General features: G+C 47.3%; 1 protein-coding gene across 2 annotated transcripts; it reads right to left on the bottom strand.

Annotated features, from left to right (window-relative positions):
* Window positions 1-20,196, bottom strand: RAB7A (RAB7A, member RAS oncogene family). Of its 2 annotated transcripts, none has more exons than XM_082487495.1 (6): window positions 20,102-20,196; window positions 4,422-4,482; window positions 3,220-3,346; window positions 2,172-2,390; window positions 1,512-1,640; window positions 1-1,338 (listed from the first exon to the last, which is right to left on the bottom strand). In XM_082487495.1, exons 2-6 carry the CDS (start codon window positions 4,472-4,474, stop codon window positions 1,243-1,245), a joined length of 624 nt encoding a protein of 207 aa, XP_082343621.1. In that variant the 5' UTR covers window positions 4,475-4,482; window positions 20,102-20,196; the 3' UTR covers window positions 1-1,242. The 2 variants fall into 2 exon arrangements, with proteins under 2 accessions (XP_082343621.1, XP_082343622.1); XM_082487496.1 differs by lacking the exon at window positions 20,102-20,196 and adding an exon at window positions 16,434-16,447.
* Window positions 20,197-23,277: the final 3,081 nt, after the last annotated feature.

Genomic DNA, 23,277 nt, shown 5'->3' with positions numbered 1-23,277 from the left:
TTTGTTCTTGTTAAGTTTATTGGCATCATGTTTGTCTCTTTACATAAGAGCTCAGCCTACGTACTAGAATGTAGACCTCTGGAAAACAGGTAGAAGGGCTCCATTTAAGCAAGCTACAAACGCAAGAACAAATACCAGGAAGAAAGGAAGAGAGGAAAGGGACTAGATTGCCAAGATTTTCCATACCAAAAATCCAGATTAGCAGTCAGTAAGAAGAAAGGGAAGATTCATAGTCCAGGTCATTCATCAAGAAACAGCTACCACAACCCAGGTGGGAGAGGAGCTCCTTCCACAGTACAAAGAGCCACTGGGACACCTCAGCTCTGGCTCCTTCTCACACGCTCCAGGATGTTAGGAGTTAAGCAGTAGGGGAGGTGAACAAATGAGGTCATTTCATAGCTGTTTTTAATTTTAAATCCAATAATCCAGTGTGCATATCAATGCTGTTATGCAAATCTGAGAATTTAGATACAAGGAAGCCAGACAGATTTTCCAGAAGATGAAGCCTTTTTCGCATCAGAACAAGAAGGCTTACATAGTTCATCTCTACTGTACAGAATACTGCCTCTATCTGGACTTTGTGTTGCTAGCACGCTGCAGTTCACAAGTGTCCTCCTCACTTTCTACACAATCTGTGTTTCAGTACTTGAACATGTAATTCAGGAATTTTACACTAATTTATACATTTTTTTAATTGGTTGCATATATTAACATGTACTATAAGATTTTTCCTAAAGAAGCATTACATAATACATGGATACTGTAAAAAGATCTGATTAGTTAAAAGTAACAAGCATTAACAGAGATACATACAAAACTCAACCTAGTTGGACTGAGTGCTGAGCTTGCAATGAACTATGGGTAATCAGCCTTTCCAGTTGCAGCCTTCACAGGGGAAAACACGAGACAGTTAAAAATGTATGTAACTTGTTACACAGATTACCTGTAAACAGTTTCTCTCCATTGGACACCTGGAATTAGATTCAGTTCCAAACATACACAAGAGTTTCCATTTTAACCTAAGAGAAAGGTCTGTTACCATGAAGTGTGATGTGGATGGTGCGGGGACGTGAGCTCTGAAGTGCAGGACTCAGATGCTCATGGGAGATGGGTGGATTTTGGCAGCTGGAGATGGAATTTTTTTTTTTATTTCATTTTAAACACAGAAGAGGGGCTGTGTGTTTGAAGGCCTAAGTGTGATATTTGTTTGTGAAGGACTGTGCTCAACCCCTCCCTTTCCCCTCAGCAGCTGCAGCTCTCCGCAGAAGCCTTCACTCGGTCATTCTTGTCTAGTTTGATGGGTTCGGGGAATTCATTGTAAAGCTCCACTTCGGTTTCCTAGTGGGAGAGAAGGGAGGAGTTAGTGCCACGGCTGTACAGACAGCTCCTAGCATGCAAGGAGCCATTTTCAGCTGGGGAAAGCTGTTGGAGAGCCCGAGGCTGCCTGCAGGAGCCAAGCTCAGCAGGCAGGACCGGCACCAGTAGAGGGCACCCACCAGCCCACTCCCTACCTGTTTAAGTGCATTTCGTGCAATCGTCTGGAAAGCTTGTTCCACATTAATAGCCTCCTTGGCACTGGTTTCAAAGTAGGGGATGTTGTTTTTACTGTAGCACCAGGCTTGCGCCCGTTTTGTGGTGACCTGGGTGGACAGAGCAGAATCACCACCTTCAGCTATGCAGGAAGGATTTTTTTTATTTTTATTTATTTCCAGGGCAAGACCTCATATCCAGCCTGAGCTTTCTGACCTCATCAAAACTACAGCCTTGATACAGAGCACAGGAGATTGTTGCCCACCACCAGATACACTCAGGCCCCAGGCAAGCAGCACCATGCTTAAGGAAGATGAGACCACAGGGCACAGACTGCTCAGGCATCTGCAGAGCAGGGACTTGCTCCCATAGAAGTTTCTCAGCAATTCTGGAGGAAGAGAATCGGCTTCTCTCCTTGCATCTACTCGGGAAGCTGCTGCAATCCTTCCACCAGTGGGCAGGAGTGTGCTGTGCTCAGAGGTTTGACCTCTCCAGGCAGGAGAAACTTCCCCAGTGGCACACAACAGCTGAGCCACACTCAGGCACCTCCTACCCATTTCTCAGATAACCCTCCTGTGTTCCTACAAGGTCTCCCACTCCAGCAATTTCCTAAGAGGCAGCTAGCAAGTCCCAGTACTCACTTGTCTGTTTTCTAGGTCAATCTTGTTTCCCAGCACAACAAAAGGAAAGTTCTCTGGATCCCTTGGACTGGCCTGAATGAGGAATTCGTCCCTCCAGCTGTCTAGGGTTTTGAATGTGTTGGGGGCCGTGACATCAAACACCAGCACACAGCAGTCCGCTCCCCTGTAGAAGGCAACTCCCAGAGACTGAAATCGTTCTTGTCCTGCTGTATCCCATATCTGGAGCAAAAAAAAAAAAAAAAAAGGGGGCAGATAAGCCAGCTCTACTCTGACATAGTCAGTCCACAATTAGGGCATTAATTTCAAAACTATCCACCAGGCATCCACAGCCCCTAGCTAGACAGAGAGGAGGAACTGAAGGCTTGGGAACTTCTGCAGGCACTAAATATCAAGAGCCAGAAACACCCTTCTAAAGGTAGTTAACCCTTTTTGCGTTCAGCCTCAGCAAGGGACATATCCTTGTTCTGGGCAAGCAGGACTTCAGTATTAGGGTCAGCAAGTGACCTGTCTGCAGTGCTTGGGTGCACTTTGGTACCAGCACAGTCCAAACACTCCTCTGATAGCTGCAACAGGGCTTTTGCTGCCTTGCAGTCAGTCTCACCATGGAGAGATGAAAGCTTCAGATACTAAAGACATAAGCAGACTGGCAGGTTAACACTATACCCACAGGACTCAAGGCAACATGAGTAGCTGACCTGACTAAGGAGTCCTTTCCCACCCCTTTCCAGTTCCTGAACACTCGGGAAGTACATCTTTATCATGATCTAGTTTACTGACAGTATCAAATGCTGTTTTTTAAACTGGGCCTGGCAAAGCTGCTCTTAGCTGAGCCCAAACTGATCTTTGCCTTCCCTTGTTCAGCCCATGCACAGATTTGTAGAAAAGCCCAGGAGCACCTATGGCCAAGAGCAGTTCAGTGTAAACAAGATTCACACCCAGTACACTGACCCCTGCACTGCTCAGGACTACAGTGGAGCAGATACTGCCACACAAGCATGGTCTAGGCAGCCAGGCACCCCTAGTAGCAGCGAGCAGAGTCACTCCTTACCTGCATTGTCACTAGCCTGTCATCCACCATGACCTCTTTTGTCAGGAAGTCTGCGCCTATCGTAGCCTTGTACTGGTTACTGAATTTCTTGTTCACATACTGGTTCATGAGCGATGTCTTTCCCACCCTGTACAGAAAGACAAAAAAGACTAGGTAGGCTGTTTCTACAACAGTGTTTGAATTAACCACCCTGAACAGAACACCCCAGTGCCCCTTGCCTTCCAACCAGGGAAAATGCACCCATGTCTGCAGGAAGGGGCTTTTACAGCAATAGATGCTGAAGCAACATGCTGAGTAAGAGCATTAGCTACCTAAGGATATGAAGGATTACAATCTTGAGAAGCCTTGTTTCCCCATCAGTAATCTGACTCTTGGTAAGGCGTATGCATCACATTATGATCATGAGGGCAATTTTGGAAGAAGATGAAGTGCCCCAGAGAAACCCAACAGAAACAGTCATCTTCAGCCTCTGCAGGAGGAGGTGGTGGCGAAACAGACAATCTTAGCTGGCAACAGCTCACATACACATCTGCTAGGCACCCAGAGGTGGAGATCCTCCCCAGAGAACCAGCTTAGAGGCTCACATGCCCCCTCTGTGGCTGAGAAACACTCCCTGATCAACAGCTTGCTGGGCACAGTGGTATAAATAAGCCTTATGTCATGGGAGTCAGGTTACAGCCTGCACAGCAAGTAACCTGTAGCAGCAGAGCAGACTCCTTGCTCAACAGCACAGAGCAAAGCCTTTCACTCCAAGGGGCAGGCTCTAGCCAGATCAGACAAAGGCTAAGCAGATGGCTCAATATAAACTGTATCTCTGACAGAAGCTGAGTTTTAAGAAGTCACCTAAGATCGCTTATAGCAGGGGAGGGTGTTATTTATTTTTTTATTTAAGTGAAATGCTGATTTTAACAATACACATCCTCCTTGCAGAAAGGATATCCAGTTCTACTGCTGGAGCAGTCTGCCCACCATACTTCCCTTGTTTAATATTGCAGCAGGACTTCAAGATACAAAGTTGCAGGGACACATTCAGGACAGAAGGTGGTGAGGAGTTCTTAAAGCTATAAAGTAACGCAGCTATCTGAGGATGTAAAATTTCTCCTCCTGGCATTTCTGGTTTCTTACAGTGCATCCAGGTGCACTAGTCAAGAGCACTGCTCCAGCCAGATGCAGATTGGCAGCTTAAAGGCTCCTCCACTTACCCAGAGTCTCCAAGGATGATGACTTTCAGTAACACTTTCTTCCTAGAAGTCATCTTTTACACTAGAAAGGAAGAGGAACAATCCCATCAGACACTATCAGTACATCATTCCTCAAGGCAGAAAGCAGCAAGTTTGGAGTCTGAGAAACCTGACTCCCAGCAAGGAACCAGCCACGGGCAGGGCCCAGCACTCCTGAAACCAGACTCCTTCAATTTAAGGCTACACTTGAGCACTAACCAGGTGCTTGACCATTTCATAGGCAGGGCCACATCAGACCAGTAGTGGCAACTTAATACCAACAGGTAGATGAGCCAAGCACTTGCCCTTTACAGTACAAAGTCCACTTTGGACTCTATTTCCAGGCTATTTTGTGGGTATACTAGCCTAGGCCATCTCCCTTAGCCTCACTGGAGGCAGTGCAGTAAAGCATATCAGCTCCTAACACAGGTTAACTCTTACATCTCAGTAGCATGTGTATGCAGAGATGTGTCCAATAGCACACAAGGGTGTTTTTTTTTTTTTTATGCTCTTCAGTAGTTTCCCAGTAGAAAAAAAGAAAAAAATTATGCTTTCTCCACCTTTCAGGTTGAGCTTGGAGAAGCAATAGCTTTCTCCAGCAGCTGTGCTTTGTGATCATGTTGAGTCCTAAGAATAAGCTGTGGTTGAAGCAGTCGCAACACAACAGCGCAGGCCAGCTGCATTACAAAGCAAACTGCTACCAGACTCCGCAGCCTTGCTGAGGGTGTATGAAGGTGACTACTGCCACCTCACCTTCCTTGGAAGGACAAGTAAGGCTACAGTGAGAAACCTCAAAACATTCAGTCTATTGCTCTGTTAGACCCAGAGTTGTTTGTTCAGTTGCATCCTGTCATAAGTCCAGTCCACTTTATAGGCAGGTGGCTCTAAATGGGCCACTAATGGTCCATCCACTTAGTAAGAGTGAGAGTTGAGCTCCAGAGATCTACACTTACTTTCTCACAGGTCTCCTTCAGATTAGTGAAGCAGCTAGAAGTACGTCAGCTGCACCAGGCCTGAATACACTCCTGTATGTGCCTGAGCATAGTGAGAGCAAGTATGGAGTCTTGCTCTTAGCAGCTGAGCATGACCTTCCTACCACAGGGCCCTTCTCCCCATCTCTGGGGATGGTATGGGACAAACCATTCTTAGGTGTGCAGGCTTGATCAGATCACAGACCCTGGTTTGGTACTGACCTGGTCCACAACATAAGGACTCCTTAGCCTTCCCTGAGGAGCCCTGCAGTTTCTGTACAGCAAGAGGAGCCAGAAGATGGTTATAGCTATGCTACTTGAGTTCAAAGACCCTTGACAACAGGTTTCATGTATTAAGACCTTATATGGGGACTTGGTTACCCTAAAATTCCCATCCTGCTACACCACACAACTCCTACTCTTCAGGAGCTATTCCTGACTTTCACAGCTAAGGAGGCCTTCACTTCTACAACATGGAAATATGCATCTTCTGAGCAGCTTGGTCCTATGCTTTTCCTGGGATAGGCAATGGCCTAAGCTGCTAGATAACTGCAACCTGCTTCATCCCACTACTACAGGTAACATGCTCCAAGCTGTAGGAGCCTCTTGCTACATGTGGAGTCCAGTTGCAAAAAGTCTTAATCATCTCAAGCTCTGAGTGTTAAGACATGCAGTCTCTTAGACTTTGCCACCAGCAAGATCTGCAGAAGCTGAAGAAGCCCTCCTGTGGCTGCCATAGGTAGTGGTGCACTTACAGCTACACCTTGTTGGACTGCACCCACCTCATGTATCTAGAGATACATCTACATGGGAAACACTGTTAAGATAATAAGAGCCAGAGGCTGTTGAGTGAACAGCAGGGACAGGCCACCCACAGAGCTCATGCTATCCTTAGACGGGTGTTAACTGATGCCGGAGAGCCCGCACAGGACAGTTTCTTCAAGTGTAAACACCTCTCCTTTCCAAGGCTGTCTGTGCTGGACTGCATTGCTCAATGATCCAACTGGCAGACCAGCTGTACTAGCCAAGATATAGCCAGCTGAAAGTTGTCAACAACCCCAACATTTAGTCTTGCTTCTGCGCTTGCCAAGATTCACAATCTATATAGCTTGTCTCCTCTATAGCCCTCAGGAGAACAGACCATGTAAGCTCCCTCAAGCAGACTGCACCTCCTGTGTTTACAAAGCACGTAGCACAAGTGACACTTGTGCTAGCCAAGTCAGAGACTTCTGCAGCACGATCAGCCCAGATGGAGCAAGAAGCAAGCAAGCAGAGCTTTGAAACAGCTCAGACAGCTGTGTACACTGAACTGCCCCATAAAACATCTGTATAGGTTCAGGTCCAGCACGAGAGTAACCTGTTTTCCTCAGGACAGAGGAAAACAACTCACCCTGAAGTGACTATGCCAGAAGCCAGCATGTACTGCTTCTATTTTCCTCAGTGTTTTCAGTATTGCTTGGCACTGGCTGCTGCAGCTCACTGCTTCCTGGTATCTGAAGCAGCTTTGGACAAGCTGGCATTAGTTCTCATGCTCAGGGAGGGATTTACAGAGCCCTAAATTACAACACTAAGTCACACTGGATGCTTAGCACCCAAGATCAACACAGCCTGAAGTCCCACTATGAACGGAGGGGAAGACAGCTCTGTCAAGTCTCATTACCTTGGAAGCAGCTCAGCTGAGCAGCCACGGGAAGGAAGTCCAAGTCAGACCTGACAATGCCTTCTTGTCATAGCTGGCAGGCTACACCATCAGCAAGAAGGGTATTGCTGCCTCATGAACACCAGTCAGGTGAGACAGCTTCCATCCCAGATGATGCAACGGATATGAGCCATAGCACAGAAGGAGCTGCCTCAGCTTGGTATTTGGTTTGGGCCATGAGACAGTGAGGAACTCCAGTCCTGCCAGAGGCCAGCAGTGGACAATGCCCACTGTTTCCCACCCCGTTCTACTAGGTTTGATCAATGCTGCTTTGAAGTCCAGTGAATTGACAAGCCAAGCCCTCTTATCTTCTCATTACAGGTATGAGCAAACCAACACTTCAGTTATTCCTTGCCCAGCACAAGAAGAGACCTTGCCTTTGGAGAGGAGACCACATCTCAGAGGAAATACCAGTGTTTGATCTCCTGGAGCCTTCCCATAGAAGGAAACCCCTCTAAGTTTAACTAGCATCAAGTTGCTCTCTACAGCACCACCTTATCCTTTCTGTGTTCCGAGCGGCTGAGCAGGTCTTCAACAGCAGTTCCTGCTTTAAAGCAGCTATTTCTGCTAAACAGAGGTCTGACTGGTCCTAGCAAGATCATCAATCTAGATGGACTGAAGACCATGCCTGTTATTTTAACTGGGGTTTCTTATGAAGCAACCCAAAGGGTCAGACTGCTCCAAGGACAGGATACCATACCTCCTCCAATGTTTGCTTCCAGCCACAGTGTTTTTAACGAGCTAAGGTACTGGAAGTGAGACACTAGGGCTCTCTGAAGGACTGTAAGTAAAGCCTTACTAAAGTCTCCTTAACACCACGCAAAGGATTTTGGTGACTTCAGCGCATGCTAAGCCAATAGCAAGTACAGTATTTTCATGGCAGAGGATGCTTTCACACACTGCAGTTCAAGTAAGCTCAGCAATACCTCAGTTGATCTTGGTTACAGCATGCCATTTGTTGTGTCGGTAGAACAAGGTGCAATGAACCCTGGGCCAGGTTCAGTACTCAAAGATTTGCTTGCCTGAAGTCAGAGGCAATTTATGATTATTCCCTTCTTAATACAGGCTATTCCTCACATTACATGGCATTGAGTATGTTCATTACTGCCTTGTGTCCAAGAAATGGAGCCCACATACATGCTCTAAGCTATACAGATCTCATTTCTGGTGAATCTTGCTAGTACAAAATCAACTAAGGGAGACCAAGAAGAATATAGCTTTAGCTCACAGGCAAAGCAGGTTTGAATACCTGAAGGAGCAGTTAGTTCACATGAGGAGTTTCTCCAGTCACACCTGCAAGAAATATTAAATTACTGAGCTAAACTGAGATGTAGGCTGTGCAGTATTTCCCCCATGCTCTTGCAAAAAGCAAGCTCAGCTTGAGTTGAGATCAAAACTGTGATAGTGCTGAGCCAGTGGTATCCAAGTCTAAGACTATTTTAGACTATAAATGCAGCTTGTCTTGCTTTATGATATTTGTTATAATTACTTGAGAGCAGCATCCTGCAAGAGTCACATAAGCCCTTAAGATGGCAGTGTGCGAGCTCACACAGGGCTCACATCCAATCCCAGGAGCATTTCTGAACAAACACTTCCTTTTTCAGAGATACCATGAAGAAAAACCTGCTCGTTAACATTTGATCCAAGACATCAGTTCTGTTTTGCACTGTGTGAAGTCTCTTGGAGGGAGGTCACCTGCATGACTGCTCAGAACACAGCCTACCAGCACAGCCAGCTAGCCCTGCTCAGGAACCATCAGAAGCTTCCAGTCAATCAGACCAGTCAGCATCATTCCTCCTCTTGGCTTAACTGGTGCCAAAGGAATGACACAGCTGCCTGTAATACAGGAGGGAAATCCTTCCACTCAATTTTTAATGCCCATCTCTCTAAGCAAGCAAGCCATCAACAGTATGTTGACCTTCATGGGATTAAGCCTGGTATAGCATGCTTTTTCCCACAGTAGCATTACCACCTTTGTAAGGCTGGCCTGCTGGAGCAGCAAGGGAGAATCCTTAACTTCTGACCTGCAAGTGTTACTGGCTTATCTGATCTGAAAGGAAGAGGCAAAAACTGTCCTATGAAGATCCATAGTACTACAGCTCCTCAGATGCAAGAGCAAATAAAGCCAATGCCAAATCTAATTAGGCTTTCCTTGTTGCTTCAGAGTACATTACAACTGCCCTTTCACTTGCTAGATTAAGACAGCTGCTTTAACTCAAAGCAGAAATGGATGGTTAAGGATTCCTTAGAGATGTTCACATGTGTCAAGTCACAATGCAGGCATTTTAATATTAATTAGGCTGGTAGAAGCAAAGAACAGTAGGAGCTTGCATCGATGGCCCACCAGATCTTAGATTAGCTATCCTTTAACAGAAGTAGGCCTTGTGATAGGAACACCCTGTTAAATTGCTCATGGACAGTTCTAGTATGAAAGTAGCTAGCCATGGTGTTGTATGTGGAAATCTCCCCTCCATGGAAGACAACAGCTCCCTAAGCAGCAGCATACCCATACCAGTTTTGAACCTGCTGACAAGCTGCTGGAGCAATCCTTACTGTTGCAGCTTTGCTATTAAACAGTTCAAATCACAATCCTGACCAAGAACCAGAGCACGTTTATGTAGAGGCTAGAAGAACTGGGGACTTTTGACCAGGAGTTTTCTGCTCCTACATCTACGACCTTGCCAGCTACACCTTCCACTAGAAACCAGCTGAACAGTGAAGCAGGACTGTTGGACCACACCTCTCACCTTGTGTCCTTTGCCAAGGATATTTAACACTATGCCAACAAGGTGCAAAGTGGTAGGTAAGCAAGTATCAAGCAGAGCTAAACTCACAGCGGTACTTACGAATACCTAGTTCTGCTCCCCATCCCAGCAGGCAGCACAAGAGTAAGTAGCGGTTCCATATAAAGGCACATTTGAACCTGATGCACTGCAAGACTGCTCTGGGTGCCGTGGCTGATCAGCAGGGCACTGACTTCTCCACTATATCACAGGACCTTTAGCAGAAACATCCAACGATGAGCGCACCAATTTGGATAGAGCAGTACTCCAATAGGGGATACCACTCACTGCACTGGGCTCACCACAGTGACCAAACTGAGCAGAAGATAGCCACACTTGAACACTGGAAGAACCTTCTGTCCTGAAATGCAGGAAAAGCATCCTGAAATGCAGCTAAGTGTGCTTCTGACACAGAAACACCACCTCTGCTCACTGTTCTCTTACATGGGGGAGGCTGCAAAGCATTAAGTCTCTGTACTACACTGAAGAGCTATTTTTATCCCCCCCCTCCCCCCCATGGTTCTGCATTTCTTCAAGGAAACTGAAGCTGGAAGAATGATTCAGGACCAGCTCAGTCCAATTGAACCAGTTCATTCCCAGAAGTAGCAAGTTCCCTAGCATGTTTGGCACCTCAGGGGGTTATGTCTGCTTAGACCTTCAGCCACTGAAATAAGATGGTCTCTCGATGTTTATCCTGTTCTTACAGGATCAAGCACACTTGCCCCACAGTTACACTGTACCCTGCTGTGATTTATCAAGCCAAGTTTAGCTGAGGCTTTGAGTAGACACACAAATTTGTTCTAATTCAGCTACCCTGAAAGTGCAAGGCCTCATCCCAAGGAAAGGCAGACAGCCTGCAATTGCCCTTAGTTGACCAGGATCGCAGTTCCCATTTGCGGAGTGCCCAAGTGGTCCAGACACCCTTTACACTGAAGCCTCAATCTCCAGTTGCAACAGGAGCTCAAGGTGGAGCTGAACAAGTTTTACCAATACAATTTAACAACAGCAGCTTGGTTCCAACTACCTGGTCACACAGACCTTGCTAACAAGACATTTGCTAATGCAAAGTTACAAATGACAGCTTGGGAAATTCAGTATGAATCCCTACCTGAGACCAGTGGATATCAACCTTTAACATCTCTCATTTGCATTCTCCTGAGTGACACAACAGCCCACAAGCAGAGCAGAAGCCTTGTCCTTTCAGCTGTGAAAAAGCTGAGCACTAGCCAGAAGACAATCAACAAGGCTGTTTCTTTCATATGAACATGGCTTAAGAGGTAGCAAGCTGCCTTTAAGGAAGAAATTGGAAATAAGTCTACCTTATACTTTTTTGAGTGCTACAGAGCCTACATGTTTTCCTTACCAAACCTGAGTGCTCTACAAGTGGAACAAATGCCTAACGTCCTTGCACTGAGGACTGCTACAGAAGCACATGAACTTTTAACAGCAAGTTAAACCTTGCATTGACAAGGGCTGCACAAGCAGGACAATCCCTTCTTCCACTTCCATGACAGGTCTACTAGTAGCTCAGCTTCCCTAGCTGGCTCCCATCTAGGAAAGCCTCAGATTTAGTATGGACATGTGCTGGCTTTGTGCCTAAAAAGCAAATTAGGAACATCTTGCCATTTGGGTTGACAACTTGCAAGAACTGCTCTCTGTAAATGGGTTGCTTTTTAGGGCAACAGGCTCCTACAGTCCATACAAAGGTGCTTTAGAGGTGCTTTCAGGCCTCGCTGATACACCACAGAGAAGCAGTCGGTTAAAGTGAAGCCCACACCAAAAGCAGCTGGCAAGATATTCCTGTGACAGCTTCACAGAAGCTACTGCTGTATCAGTAGCATCTCAAAACTGCTTTCCACCTCCTTCCTCCCCACACGTTTACGTTGCTGTTCTAACCAATATATTCCCTTCTGCTGGTACCCAGCCAAGAGCTCAAGCACAGCTCATCGTTCCCTCCTATGGAGGAACAGTGAGGCTGCCTGCTACTTACTGCATTTTCACCAAGAGCAGGCTTCTGTCCAGTTGGTGCCTTTCCCAGCCAGCCCTGTGAGGCAGGTATTACTGCTGTTCAGGGAGCTGGGAGCCTCAGCTACAAATTAATTTTCTATACCTTGTGTAAAACATTATATTACGAGCTGTCAGGTGTAGGTATGCTGTCCAGTGTCTCCCACCCCCACCTGAGAACCCTAAGCCAAAAGCTTCCCCTTCTAAAGCTCTAGGCTGTTCTTCAAGATGCTTGCTAGCACACTGACATGGCTCAGATCAAAATAGAATCTTAAAACATGTTTCAGTATCCCAGAGGAACTGGATTTTTAGACTACAGCTGTCTGCAGTAAGTTTCCACCTCATTTTTAGGGTGGAGTTGCAGCCTCCAGTGCCAGAGGAGCTGCTCTAGGACCAAGTGAAGCTCAGGAACCCACCAGCAGCAGCAAGCTACAGCTCAGCCATGTGGCTTCGAGTTCAGTTCATTGGCTGCTTCAATGTGAGCACCAAACTGGTGTGACATGGTGCTAATAGCCAACTGGTCTGTGACCCGGTCTGTGAGCTAGCTACCAGATGGATATGACACTAGCCCCACACATACTCTTCTGCACCTTGTGCCTGGGTAACATGCTCTTAAGACAGCTCAGTGCTAAAGGGAGAGAATGATGGGGAAACATGCAAGAAACCCAGCTGGAAAGCAAAAGCTTTGGAACAGTTGTGACCAGAATAGGCTCTTTGTGTGATCAAGGAAGAGCCAGTGCTGGGGAAGATGCTCCTTTCAGTGGCAATCCTTCAGGATTTCAGGTAGTTCCCAGACATACTGTCAATCCCCAGAGGAGGCTCCAAGATGCATCCCTGCTGCCAGCAAGGGCTCAAAGAGCTCCTTGGAATAGAGGCTATGCCAATTGCCAGAGAGTCCAGGTGACAAAGGGAAGGCAGAGGCAATGCCACTGGTAGGAACCATGTCTGCAGTGAAATCACAGGACTTGCACATGAGAAGGGGTCTGCCCTGCCTGAGGTCTCAGCTCAGCTGCTGCTCCATTAGGGCTGTGAGTGCCGAGATTTGGAGAGCACTGCATTCCTGAGAGGCACTGATGCACATGATCAGTCAGGCTCAAAGCCCAAGTTCTCAAAGCCAAGTTCTCCAGTCCAAGCCTCACTGATTCACAGCCCTTTACACCTCCCGGCATTTCTCCAGATCAGAGTTGTTTCATGCCTGCACAATGTTTAAACAGTAGATGTGGAACCAAGCAAGTTTCTTGCTTTAAAGCTGCCATTATGAATTGTGACTCTAACCTAGAGAAGTCCTACACAAGACTAGCCCCCACCCCCACATCCAGGAAAGTATACAAGCTTAGAAACTGATCTCCACCGGTTTAGATATCACAGCAGCCACCTTATCTTGAGGAGATATCATGTTGATCTGACTACACAGTTTGAAAGTGGGAGCAAAACAAGCACAGAAATGCATTTGCTTACAGTACCGATGCAGATGTCTCTCTGCACATTTAGTCAGACCACCAGCATGCTTAGGAGCAGTGGGAAAGGTTTGGAGGTCATTTCTTGCTGTCTACAGGAAGACTACTTTGCCCAGACTGCTGTTTAGCCCAAGACTACAGCAGCACATGTAGGCTCTTCCAGGTGATAAATGGCCTGAGCCAAGGGGCCAGAGGGAAGGGAGTGCAGAAAGTGTCCTCAGTGATGTAGCCAGCTATGCTGGACAGCCATCCTGGATGGATCACTTTGCTCCTCAGCAACCTGAGGATGATCACCGTCATCTCCGCAGCACATAGCGGGTATTTAGAGATTACAGCTGTGCTCAGGACAGGAGTGCAGGAAGGCCTTCTTAGAGCTCATGCCACACAGTAACAAGACCAGGATTCCCAGACAGAAAGCCAGGGCTGCTGAAGTGGTAGTCTTTGGGTTACAGAAAGACAGGTCTGTGAGTAAGCCATACCCAGAAACTTCACTGAAAGCTGGATGTTTCCAGCCATGAAGTTTTAGTCCACCAGTTCCTCCAACTCCCTTCAGCTGAAGGGCCCTTATACCACAGGATATCTTTCTCCCAGGAATGGGCAGACATACAGGGTCCTAACAGGCTGACAGCAAGCATCTGAAGATCTTCAGCTACTCTTCTTTGGGAGGCTCAAGTTATGCTGCCATTCAAGAACCACAATTGCTGTGCCCTTACCTTCCAGGAGGAAGCAGTTGCCCTGTAAATCCTACAGGAGTTCATGTAGTTCCCAGCTGATTTTCCCCAAGGATCAAGCTGTTACAAGAAGAGGCACGCTGGCTTTAACACCCCTCCCCCTTTATCAGAGCAAGCTCAACTTCCCCTATTCTGCCCTGGGGGAGACAATCTCAGGATGTGGGAGGAGAGTTGAACACATTGCTGGCTGCTGGGAGACACTAGGCAACAAGCCATGTGTCTTGACTAAGGGCCTTGCCTACGCAAAGCATTTCATCTATACCAGTATAGCTTCCATGTTGCCATGCCTCTACCAGAACAGTCTCCTTGGTGGAGAGCTGCCAAATCAAGTAAGATAAATCTTGTACTACTAACTAGAACACAGCTATAGTGCCCATACAGTCACGTCTGTCAGTTTTTTGGCACACAGCCACCCAACCAGTAGAGCCAACCAACAGTTTCAGTAACCCCTATGTGAACACCAATAGCCCAGCACAGTTCTCATGTCAGGCCATCCCACTGAACAGGATTCCTCCATTACTTTCTATAAATCAAGCCACAGTGCCAGGGGCAGCTGGGTTTTAATCTTCATGTCCAGAAGATAAGGCTGAACAATTCAAAATATTGCAAGTTAGCCAGACCACTAAGAAACAGTAAAGTTGTTAGATCTCTACCATATCTGACTGTTTTTCCCAAGTACTCAGATTAATTTCTAGTTTTGTCTACAACTTCCTAAGATTTCACACATTCCTGTCATGCTTTCAGTTTCAGAAACACAAACAGGAGGTGTTAGATAACCTTTGCAGTGGTAAGCAAGGCACAGATCTTAGACCTTGTCAGCAGTAAACAAGCCTTGTTTATCTACCTCTGGCTTCCAGCTTCCACCAGTTCCTAGAGGCCGGGCAGGAAACAAATGACTGAAGGGAGACTTCGACCAAGGTTCAGGCCTTCAAGTCAAACAATGGCTCTCAGGAGGACTGCCAGACCCTGTAGCTTACACCTGAGGTTCAGATCCGAGAGTGAATACTGTCTCTCCTTCAGCACCAGGAGCTTGACAGAAGAGATAGGACAAATACTGATGGGAGATCCTACTGCCAGACAAGCAGACGTGGACAAGCATAAGACCAACTACTAATGGCAAAAACTTTACTTCTGTACATCTATTCCAGGAAGTCCTGTTCTCAGTAATGAGTCTTCTAGAGAGGAGGCTTCCTCTCGGGACAGGTTGCAGTCCAAGAACTAAACCTTGATCTGCAAGCAGAACTCCTGATCCTACACGCACTCAATACCTCTTACTATGTTAATGCAGTTTGCAGAGCAGGAAGGACAAGTATTTCAGTACCAGCCCCAGGACAGGAGTATAACAGGTAGCTTGCCATGACAGCTGAGTCAGTGCCTAACAAGGAATTCCTACTGTGGAGACTTAGTTTCAGACTCATACTCTCATACTTCTTGCACAGATCCTGCATCAACACTTGACCAGCTCAGCTATTCTCTTGATGCAGTTCCACAAAGGACCAAAATACCTCGCTGAAGTAACTTGCATGGTAAGAATAAGAGAGCAGTGCTGGTAAACTGCATCTTCTTGTTGGGGGGAGGGAGGGAGATCAGGCCTAGGCATGCCTCAGCTACAACCATCTCACTGCTCAGGCTTGGGACACCATTACCACTGTGCCAGTTTGGACTTCAGACACCATTATCCATGTCTGGGAGCTGAGAGGAAGACAGCTACAGAGCCAAGTGACTCAGCCCACTTGAGACAAGCACCAAGCAGGTTACTTTCAAGAGGATGCTGCTTCCCAGCTGGAGAGACATCAAGGGTTCGGCACAGACTCATTAGATAAACTGGTAGCTCTAGCAACCAAGGTTCAGATACTCCAGACAGGTAGCCTCCAAAGGCAGCTCCAGCTGCTCGCCTTCACTTTTGTCCACCACTTCACTAGTCCAGCTTGTCTGCCAAGTGACTAAAGCTAGTGTGCAGTGACGTAAGACAGACTTCAGAAAAACACTGTTTTCTTAATTGACAATTGATCTACTCAGTTTCATTTAAGAATTTCTGCTTGAGACTCATGCAAGTAGTTAGACACAATTAATCACCTTAAGCTAGCGCTTTAAGTAGTTATGGAGAGGCAAATCACTCACTACATCAAGTACCTTCAAGTTATACAAATAGGAATCTGTGCCACAAGTTTACACTTCAATCCCATCTCAAAGGCAATGCACCCCTCCTGAAGTTTCACTGCCCTGTGAGAACAGCCACGGACTCAAGAATAGGTTGCCTAGCAAGAAAAGTCAAGGCTGTTTGAGATCAGCTGCAAATCACCACACTCCAGTGGCCTTGACAAGCTTGCGTCCCTCCCCATTACTGACCATGAGTTAGCAACAGCAGTGTTGACACAGCTTCCCCCATGGACAGAGCGCTCATTGCTGGCACAGGAGAGGAGGAGCAGTCTCACAGGAACAGCACTAACAGCAACAATGACATCACCACAGCAGATCTCCACCGAGCAGAAAACGCAGCAGCACACCGGGTTCGAGCACTGCATCCCCGTGAACAGAGCGCAAAAGCAACAAGCACACTGGAAGCCAGAGAGCAAGCATGTGATAGAGGGGTATCCCTTCACTGCCAGCGATTTCTGAGCAACACGTGGAGTTACTGACCTTGGGCGCTCATTTGGAAGTTTTATTCAAGGTGCATTTACAGGGAAATACAATCTTCAACAGAGCAGTTAACCACAGAACTGAGAAGGGTATATTAACTATTCTCATTCAATTAATTATCCATACCTAATGCAGTTTTAAGAAGCACAGTCCATGTTCAGATTGTCACTGCAGAAAGTGACCTTTTTATGCTCACAGTCTACTGTCAAAACTTAACTGTCTGAAGGCAGACTGTTATGCAGCAACTACACGAGATCATTTTCGGAAGCTGCAGGGGAAGCCAACTGAACTCCAACTCATCAGGCAATTAAACTGCAATTATCAAAACAACGCTGTGCAAGGATGAAGTACTTCAGCATCTGAAGGATGCAGGATTGCTGTCAGACAAGCAGCATGCTAGTACCTAAATGCTGAACTCGGCTGGGCAAGGTCTTATCTGGACTCCCTTCCATCAAGGCAACAAGCTTTATATTACTCTACAGTTCTGCAAGGGAATCTTAGGTCCATCAGGCCCTAGTAACTAAGGCCTAAGAGCAGTTCAGGTCACATCCGAGGAGAAGGCCAAAAGACATTAGGGAACACTGGCAGCATGCAAGGTGAGGGTTCTGTACTTGTTTATCAAATGCTCGGTTTACATCAGTTACTGAAGAACTTGCCATATTATAACAGCAGGGACAGCTACCAGTAAGTATTTGTGAGCCCACACATCCATCAGTTTTAGGGAATGCAAACATCTAAGTGCCCTATTCCATAGCCCTTATTCCCAAAGCACAGCTTGCCAGACACCCATCTCACAATGCAGCATTTAAAAATGCACCCTAATCAAGCACAAGAGATTTTGTTTACAGCCAAATGCTAAGTTCTGCATAAACTAGTCTCATTTTCACAGAGAAGTCAGACCAAAATCCCATACATGTTAGAGACAAAGCTATTTATAGTTTTGCACAGATGGTTTGATTGTAATTGTCATGTTTCCTCAAGGACAAGCTTTGCCAGAGATTTGCTCCGACAGGTAATTCACATGACCTTCCAACACAAGAGTCTTAAAACAGGAGCTTTAAGAAGGTACTGCGGAAATTAAGTCTAGTAGCCCTCTTGCCTACAGGCATTCATTTTGGATAGTAAACCAAGCAAAGTGGTATCCTCCCTAGGTGATTTCAGAGGACTGCCTATAGCAGAGCTGCTACATTTTCCACTTCCAGTTAAGGATTCACCAATGTTGTAACATGTCTATGCTACTTGGCATAGAGTTTGCTTCACTGGCTTTGGTAACAGGACCAAGATGCTCGTAGTGTAGTCTCTGCAACACAGTTCCTTAAATTCTTAACTTGGCACCTTCGCCTTTTAAGGTACAACTCTTAGTGTGTTATGTTGAGCTATCAGTAGGGCATTTGAGAACACAGACCACTGCGTTACACTAAAGGGAACAGGAAAGTTTAATATAGCTACTGCCTTGCATCTCATCAGCTATACTCCTCACTGCAGGTTAGGAGAGCAAGGACCTGCTATTGGATTTTATAAGCTTTCCTTATTGAGGGGTCAGATCAACCCCATCTTACAGCTTTTCTACACCAGAAGCAGAGCATTAACATAACAGCACGAAAAAAAAAAAAAAACCCAACCCACAAAGGGGCAGCACTTGAAAGCAACAGCATTAGTGCTGCTTTGGATTCTGAGAGCTCAGACCAGGCATGGTGGGTCTACTCATTAGTTCATGGAGGGCAAGTCATGTGTTCAGTCAGCTGTTGGAAGTCACAAGGGGGAGGGGAGGGAAAAAAAAAAAAAAGACAAGTATACTTGTTCTTCCTGAATAAGTACAGCAACGAAGCCCTGATTATTTAACAAGGAGTATTCAAATGACTCCACCCACTTTAACCTCAAACACAGCTACTAAGAGAACAAGGTACATTGACTCCAGCAGCCTGGCTCTACTGGAAGCACAGCAAGGCTGCAGCTTCTATCATACGCTACTGGCACCACCACAGCCCGTGAATATGGTATAGCCACAAGTAAGCCTTTAAATCACAGCCAGCCAAACACTGTGGCACAGCTGGTTATGTACCATTCCCCTAAAAACAGGACTGTCCACTCCCCCCCAGCCCCAGTTCCCACACTGAAACAGAGTGCTAGGCACAGGCCAGAGGTGGCTGGCCAGTTGCAAGAACTGGAAACTTTAAAGCTTCCATATTGGCAACCATTAAACAAAGAACAACTGGCTTACAGTTGGGAGGACTTTGTTCTGTCCTGTGTTCTCAGTTTATGTATAAAAAAACTCATAAACACATATCACAACAGCTTTGCTTATCAGTAAGTATGTTTAGCTTTCAGGGAGATAATACTAAGAATTCCAGCTTTGACTCAAAGGGTTTGGAGCTACTGGGTAAGACATACTCATTTTGATGCTGAGGGTTACCTATCTTACTTCAGGTTAAGACAGCCTTTTTAAGCTGTTTTACTACTAAAACAATCCCTCTACTTACAGGGAAGACAGTGCAGTTGTCTTAAGGACAACAATTAGATATTTCCATATTTATTAGTCTATATATACCTGGACACTAATAATATATCTATCATTTAATTTACCTTATTATACACTCACAGCCAGAAGTACTTCTAACATCCATTCTAATACTTCTTAGAACTGACTCAGGCTTTACACGCACAGAGAGCTACTTTCGCAATAACTGCCAGCCTCTTCAGCCGCCTGTTTTGTCACATTAATTGCTCCTAGGGCAGCCTGCTCATCTTAAAATCGATATCCACCGACCACCCAGAACAGCATTTCACCACCCCAACCCAGCGCTTCCCCAGAGCCCAGCGCTCAGGCCACCTTCGGCCATCAGCTGCCCCCAAAGCCTCTTCAGGCTTCGAGAAGAAGCTACAGCAGCACCACATGTCACAGACAATACGCTCGCCTCCCTGGGAGGCACCACTTCGGGCCTCTTTAAACCTCTCCAGAGAGGAGGCTCCCACAAAGGCCTCAAGAAACGCGCATCTCAGGAAAGGCCTACGGGTCCCCCCTCCCGCAGCGCGGAGGAAGAACCCTTTCCCGGGGAGACCCCCGCGGCCCAGGTCCATTGTTCCGGGGGCAGCGACGGGCCGGGCCGAGCACGGCTCCGGAGAGCTCGGCCCCCGGCGGCGCCGGCAGCCTGACCCCGCTACAGGCGGGTAGGCAAACACCGACCCTCCCCGACGGGTCAGGCCCCGGTAGCGGAGCCCGCCCGGGGAGCACGAAAGCAGCGCCTCCCCCGCCCCTGAGGAGGGTGCCCCGGCGCCACCCCCCCCCGCCTGGCGGCTCCAGGGGCCGGGGTGGAGCCGCCACCGCATGCCCCGACCTGAGAGGATTCCCCCGGCCCCGGCGCCCCGCAAAACCTCACCTGGTGCGTGTACCGCGGCGCCTGCCCGAGACTCGCTGCCACCCCCCGCTCGCCTCGGTCGGCTTTAATGGGCCCAACCGCCTCCCCGCTTTCACTTCCGCCTCCCCCCCGACAACTTCCGGTCACGGGGACGCGCCCGCTGTCCCTGACGTCAGCACGCCACCCGGCAGCCAGCGGAGAGGGGGAGAAGGGGGAGCGGTGGCGCGCCCGTCACGTGACCGCTGCCTCCCGGCCGCCATCTTGGGCCACCGGGGCCGCGACGGGGTCCGCGGCCCGCATCGGTTGTGGGGCCCCGCGGCCTCCCGCTGGAACGCGGACGCTTGCCTGGGGAGAAGGGCCCGAGCGAGCCCGCCCGACAGGAGCGCAGGTGTTGCTTGTGATACCGCGCAAGCTGCTATGCCTGTGCGGGCGCAGAGGGTGTGGGTAGGAAGCTACCTGTCTCCTCCATAGCCTGCCATCGCACCGGAGCTGCTGTCTGCACGGCAGCACTGCCCCACAGCCGCAGGCCTTTCCTCATGGGTCTGAGGAGAGAAGGAAGTGGCTGGAGAAATTTTCCCACTTCATGCTGTCAAAAATAAAGGAGGGGTACACAAGGGCACAGATCTGTGCTTTGGGGTCTTATTTGCAGCTGTGATCTGGAGTGAGGTAGTAGCAACACCACTTGTAAGGAAAAAATAGAGTAAAATATGACAATTCAAGATACATTCAGGTTGATTAATCAGTTCCAAGATCAATAATGTAGGCAAGTGTAAACTCTCCAGCACCTTAATAAATGGGAGAATAACCATCCTGGTGGGGCAAGAGAGATCCATATTTTCTACTGTGCATGTTGGCAGCAAGTCCATTTTCTTATTTAGCAATTACTTGAATATTCTGCTCATCCAAGTCACGTAACTGGGGGTTTTGTTAACCTGTGAACTCGGGAAGGCAAAAACTGAAGCAACCAAGGAAAAAAGTATTTTTAGAGCTAATTAAAGAGATAAAAGTAACGAAGCTAGTTTAAAAAAAAAATCGCTTCTGAGCAGCATACAGCAGACTGCTTCCAGCTCTAAGAGACAGGGACTGATTTGCAGAGAGATGGCAGAACCAGCACTCGGAAGACCTTTGCTCTGCCTTCTGTCTTGAGACAAATCTGTTACATACCATTAGGCAAATTGCTTGCCTTCTCTGTAGGGTAACGCAGTTTCCCTGTGTGTCCCCTGGAAACTGGAACACTCACCTCTGAAAGATGCTCGCAAAGCAGTTTGAGATCAATACAGCAATGGTAGCGCAGCATGGCAAGTGTGCTGTTAAAGTCATTGTTATCTGTTGGGCCTGGCCTGAATCCCTTCCATGGAGTATCTGTCACAGAGCACATAGGGCGTCCTACTTTCTAAAGTCAGACAACAGTGGCGGAGGTGCCTGAGCCCGATTCAGCATCTGTTGCCCAGAGAAGCCCATGTGCTGCTGCCTGCAGTGGGAACCACCTCCGCTCCAAAGGGCAGCCCAGCGCAAGCCAACTTCAGGTACTCGCGGTCATGCTGTCCCTCCCTGTACACCAGTGCCAGCTCTTGACTGACCCTGCCGTGAGTCACTTCAGCACTAAATCTGCTGATAACTAACAACAAAAGCAGCATGGATAAATTTTCTGCCAGCTTAGTGCACTGAACTGGCTTGATGTAGGGTGCACCTCATGCAAGGGCAGGAGTGGGTGAGGCAGGACACAGCCATCAGTCCTTGGGCTGGTTTCAGTTGTTGAAATGCAGACTAAGAGATGGTGAATGGGAGCAGAGGTGGAATATGATGCTGGAAAGTTCATTACCAGTCTTATATTTTCATTTCTCTATCTGCAGGACTGTATCACTGTTACCAATTCATCTCACAAGAGAGGGGAGCCTGTGACATCTAGTTTATTAGTGCTTTTAATGTGCCCCATTAGATGCAAAGAGCTGCAGAAGAACCTGGTACCAGTTAAATCCTGGACTGGCCAAAAGAGGAAAAGCTTTGATTAGTGAAATGACAGAGAAAACCCTCCCAAACCCACATGACTTCTTTGGATGGGGAGGAAAGTATCCTCTCAGCTCAGCCCTAGATGGGCCCATGGCACATCAGCCGCTGGTAGGGCAGAGCACTCGCTTGCCCTAGTCCATTTCCTTTAACAGGAGATCCACATGCTGGGCTGCTATGAGCAGACATTAATGGTGAACTACAGTGTGTTCCTCAGGTCTCTTTTCCTAAAAGTTTCCTTTTTTCTTTCTTTTTACACAATATAAAAAGCAATCAAAAACTGTGGGTGAAATTTCCTCCTTCCTCCTCTGCTGCAGAGCGATTCTGGAACCATCTACCACGTACCTTTGTTACGCAGAGGATAACCTCGCACCAAGTTCCCGTGTCACTTGCTAACTTTCTTGGCATGACCAACAGCTGTGTCATGCAATAGCTGTTCGGGATGAGTTTCTAATCCTCTGTGGGAATGCAGCATTTTCTCAGACTGACGAAGCAAGATCTTGCCTGCAAGAACATACGAATCAGGAGGACCAATGTCAGCAGAGAGGTCCTTGCTATCCAGGCGGGACGCCTGTATTTTGGCACTGATGAGAGCTACGTTCACAGTGGCAGAATGAAAGTAGAGAGACAGTGGTAAGAAAGTGGCAAATGGAAGTACTGAGCAGTGGCTCTTGCGCTTTGCCTGGTCATACAGACATAGGCATGCACACCTCCCCACCAGAATAAACACATGGGGAAACCAGAGCATGGTGCAGTGAGCAGACCAACACACTTAGTTTCAGTAGCCTGGGAAGAAAACCATATTCTTCATCTAACCACTTCATTGATAATATCAAAACCCAATGAAAACCCATAGAGATTTGAAACCCAATGCCAATGTTCCCAATCACTAACATTGCTCTGAAGAAATCCATTCTCTGCCTTTGAGGGACCTTCACACAGATGAGCATCCCTAAGGCTATAGCAACAGGTCTTAAAACATTTACCAGTGCAGACACCTCAACCTATTTCATGCACTCATCCCTCTAAACCAGGAAGTAAGAATGTCTCCAGCTTTGATTTTCTTCCCTTTGTGACATCTAATCTCTATTTACTAATCTTCCTGATCCAATTAGAGGCAATAAAACATGGTATGTCTTACACCATCTCTTTGCTTTTGTCCTTGCACAAAAAGGGACCCTCCCTTTCTC

The sequence above is a fragment of the Vanellus vanellus genome, assembly GCF_965231255.1.
Source record: "Vanellus vanellus genome assembly, chromosome: 9".
In the NCBI taxonomy this organism is placed as follows: Eukaryota; Metazoa; Chordata; class Aves; order Charadriiformes; family Charadriidae; genus Vanellus; species Vanellus vanellus.
This window is presented reverse-complemented; position numbering and strand designations above follow the sequence as displayed.

Coding starts and splice junctions, on each gene's coding strand:
- RAB7A (XM_082487495.1), bottom strand. CDS start 4,474: ATGACTTCTAGGAAGAAAGTGTTACTGAAAGTCATCATCCTTGGAGAC. Junction 1,641..2,171: donor TTGACCTAGAAAACAGACAA/GTGAGTACTGGG, acceptor CTGTCCACCCAG/GTCACCACAAAACGGGCGCA. Junction 1,339..1,511: donor CACGAAATGCACTTAAACAG/GTAGGGAGTGGG, acceptor CTCTCCCACTAG/GAAACCGAAGTGGAGCTTTA.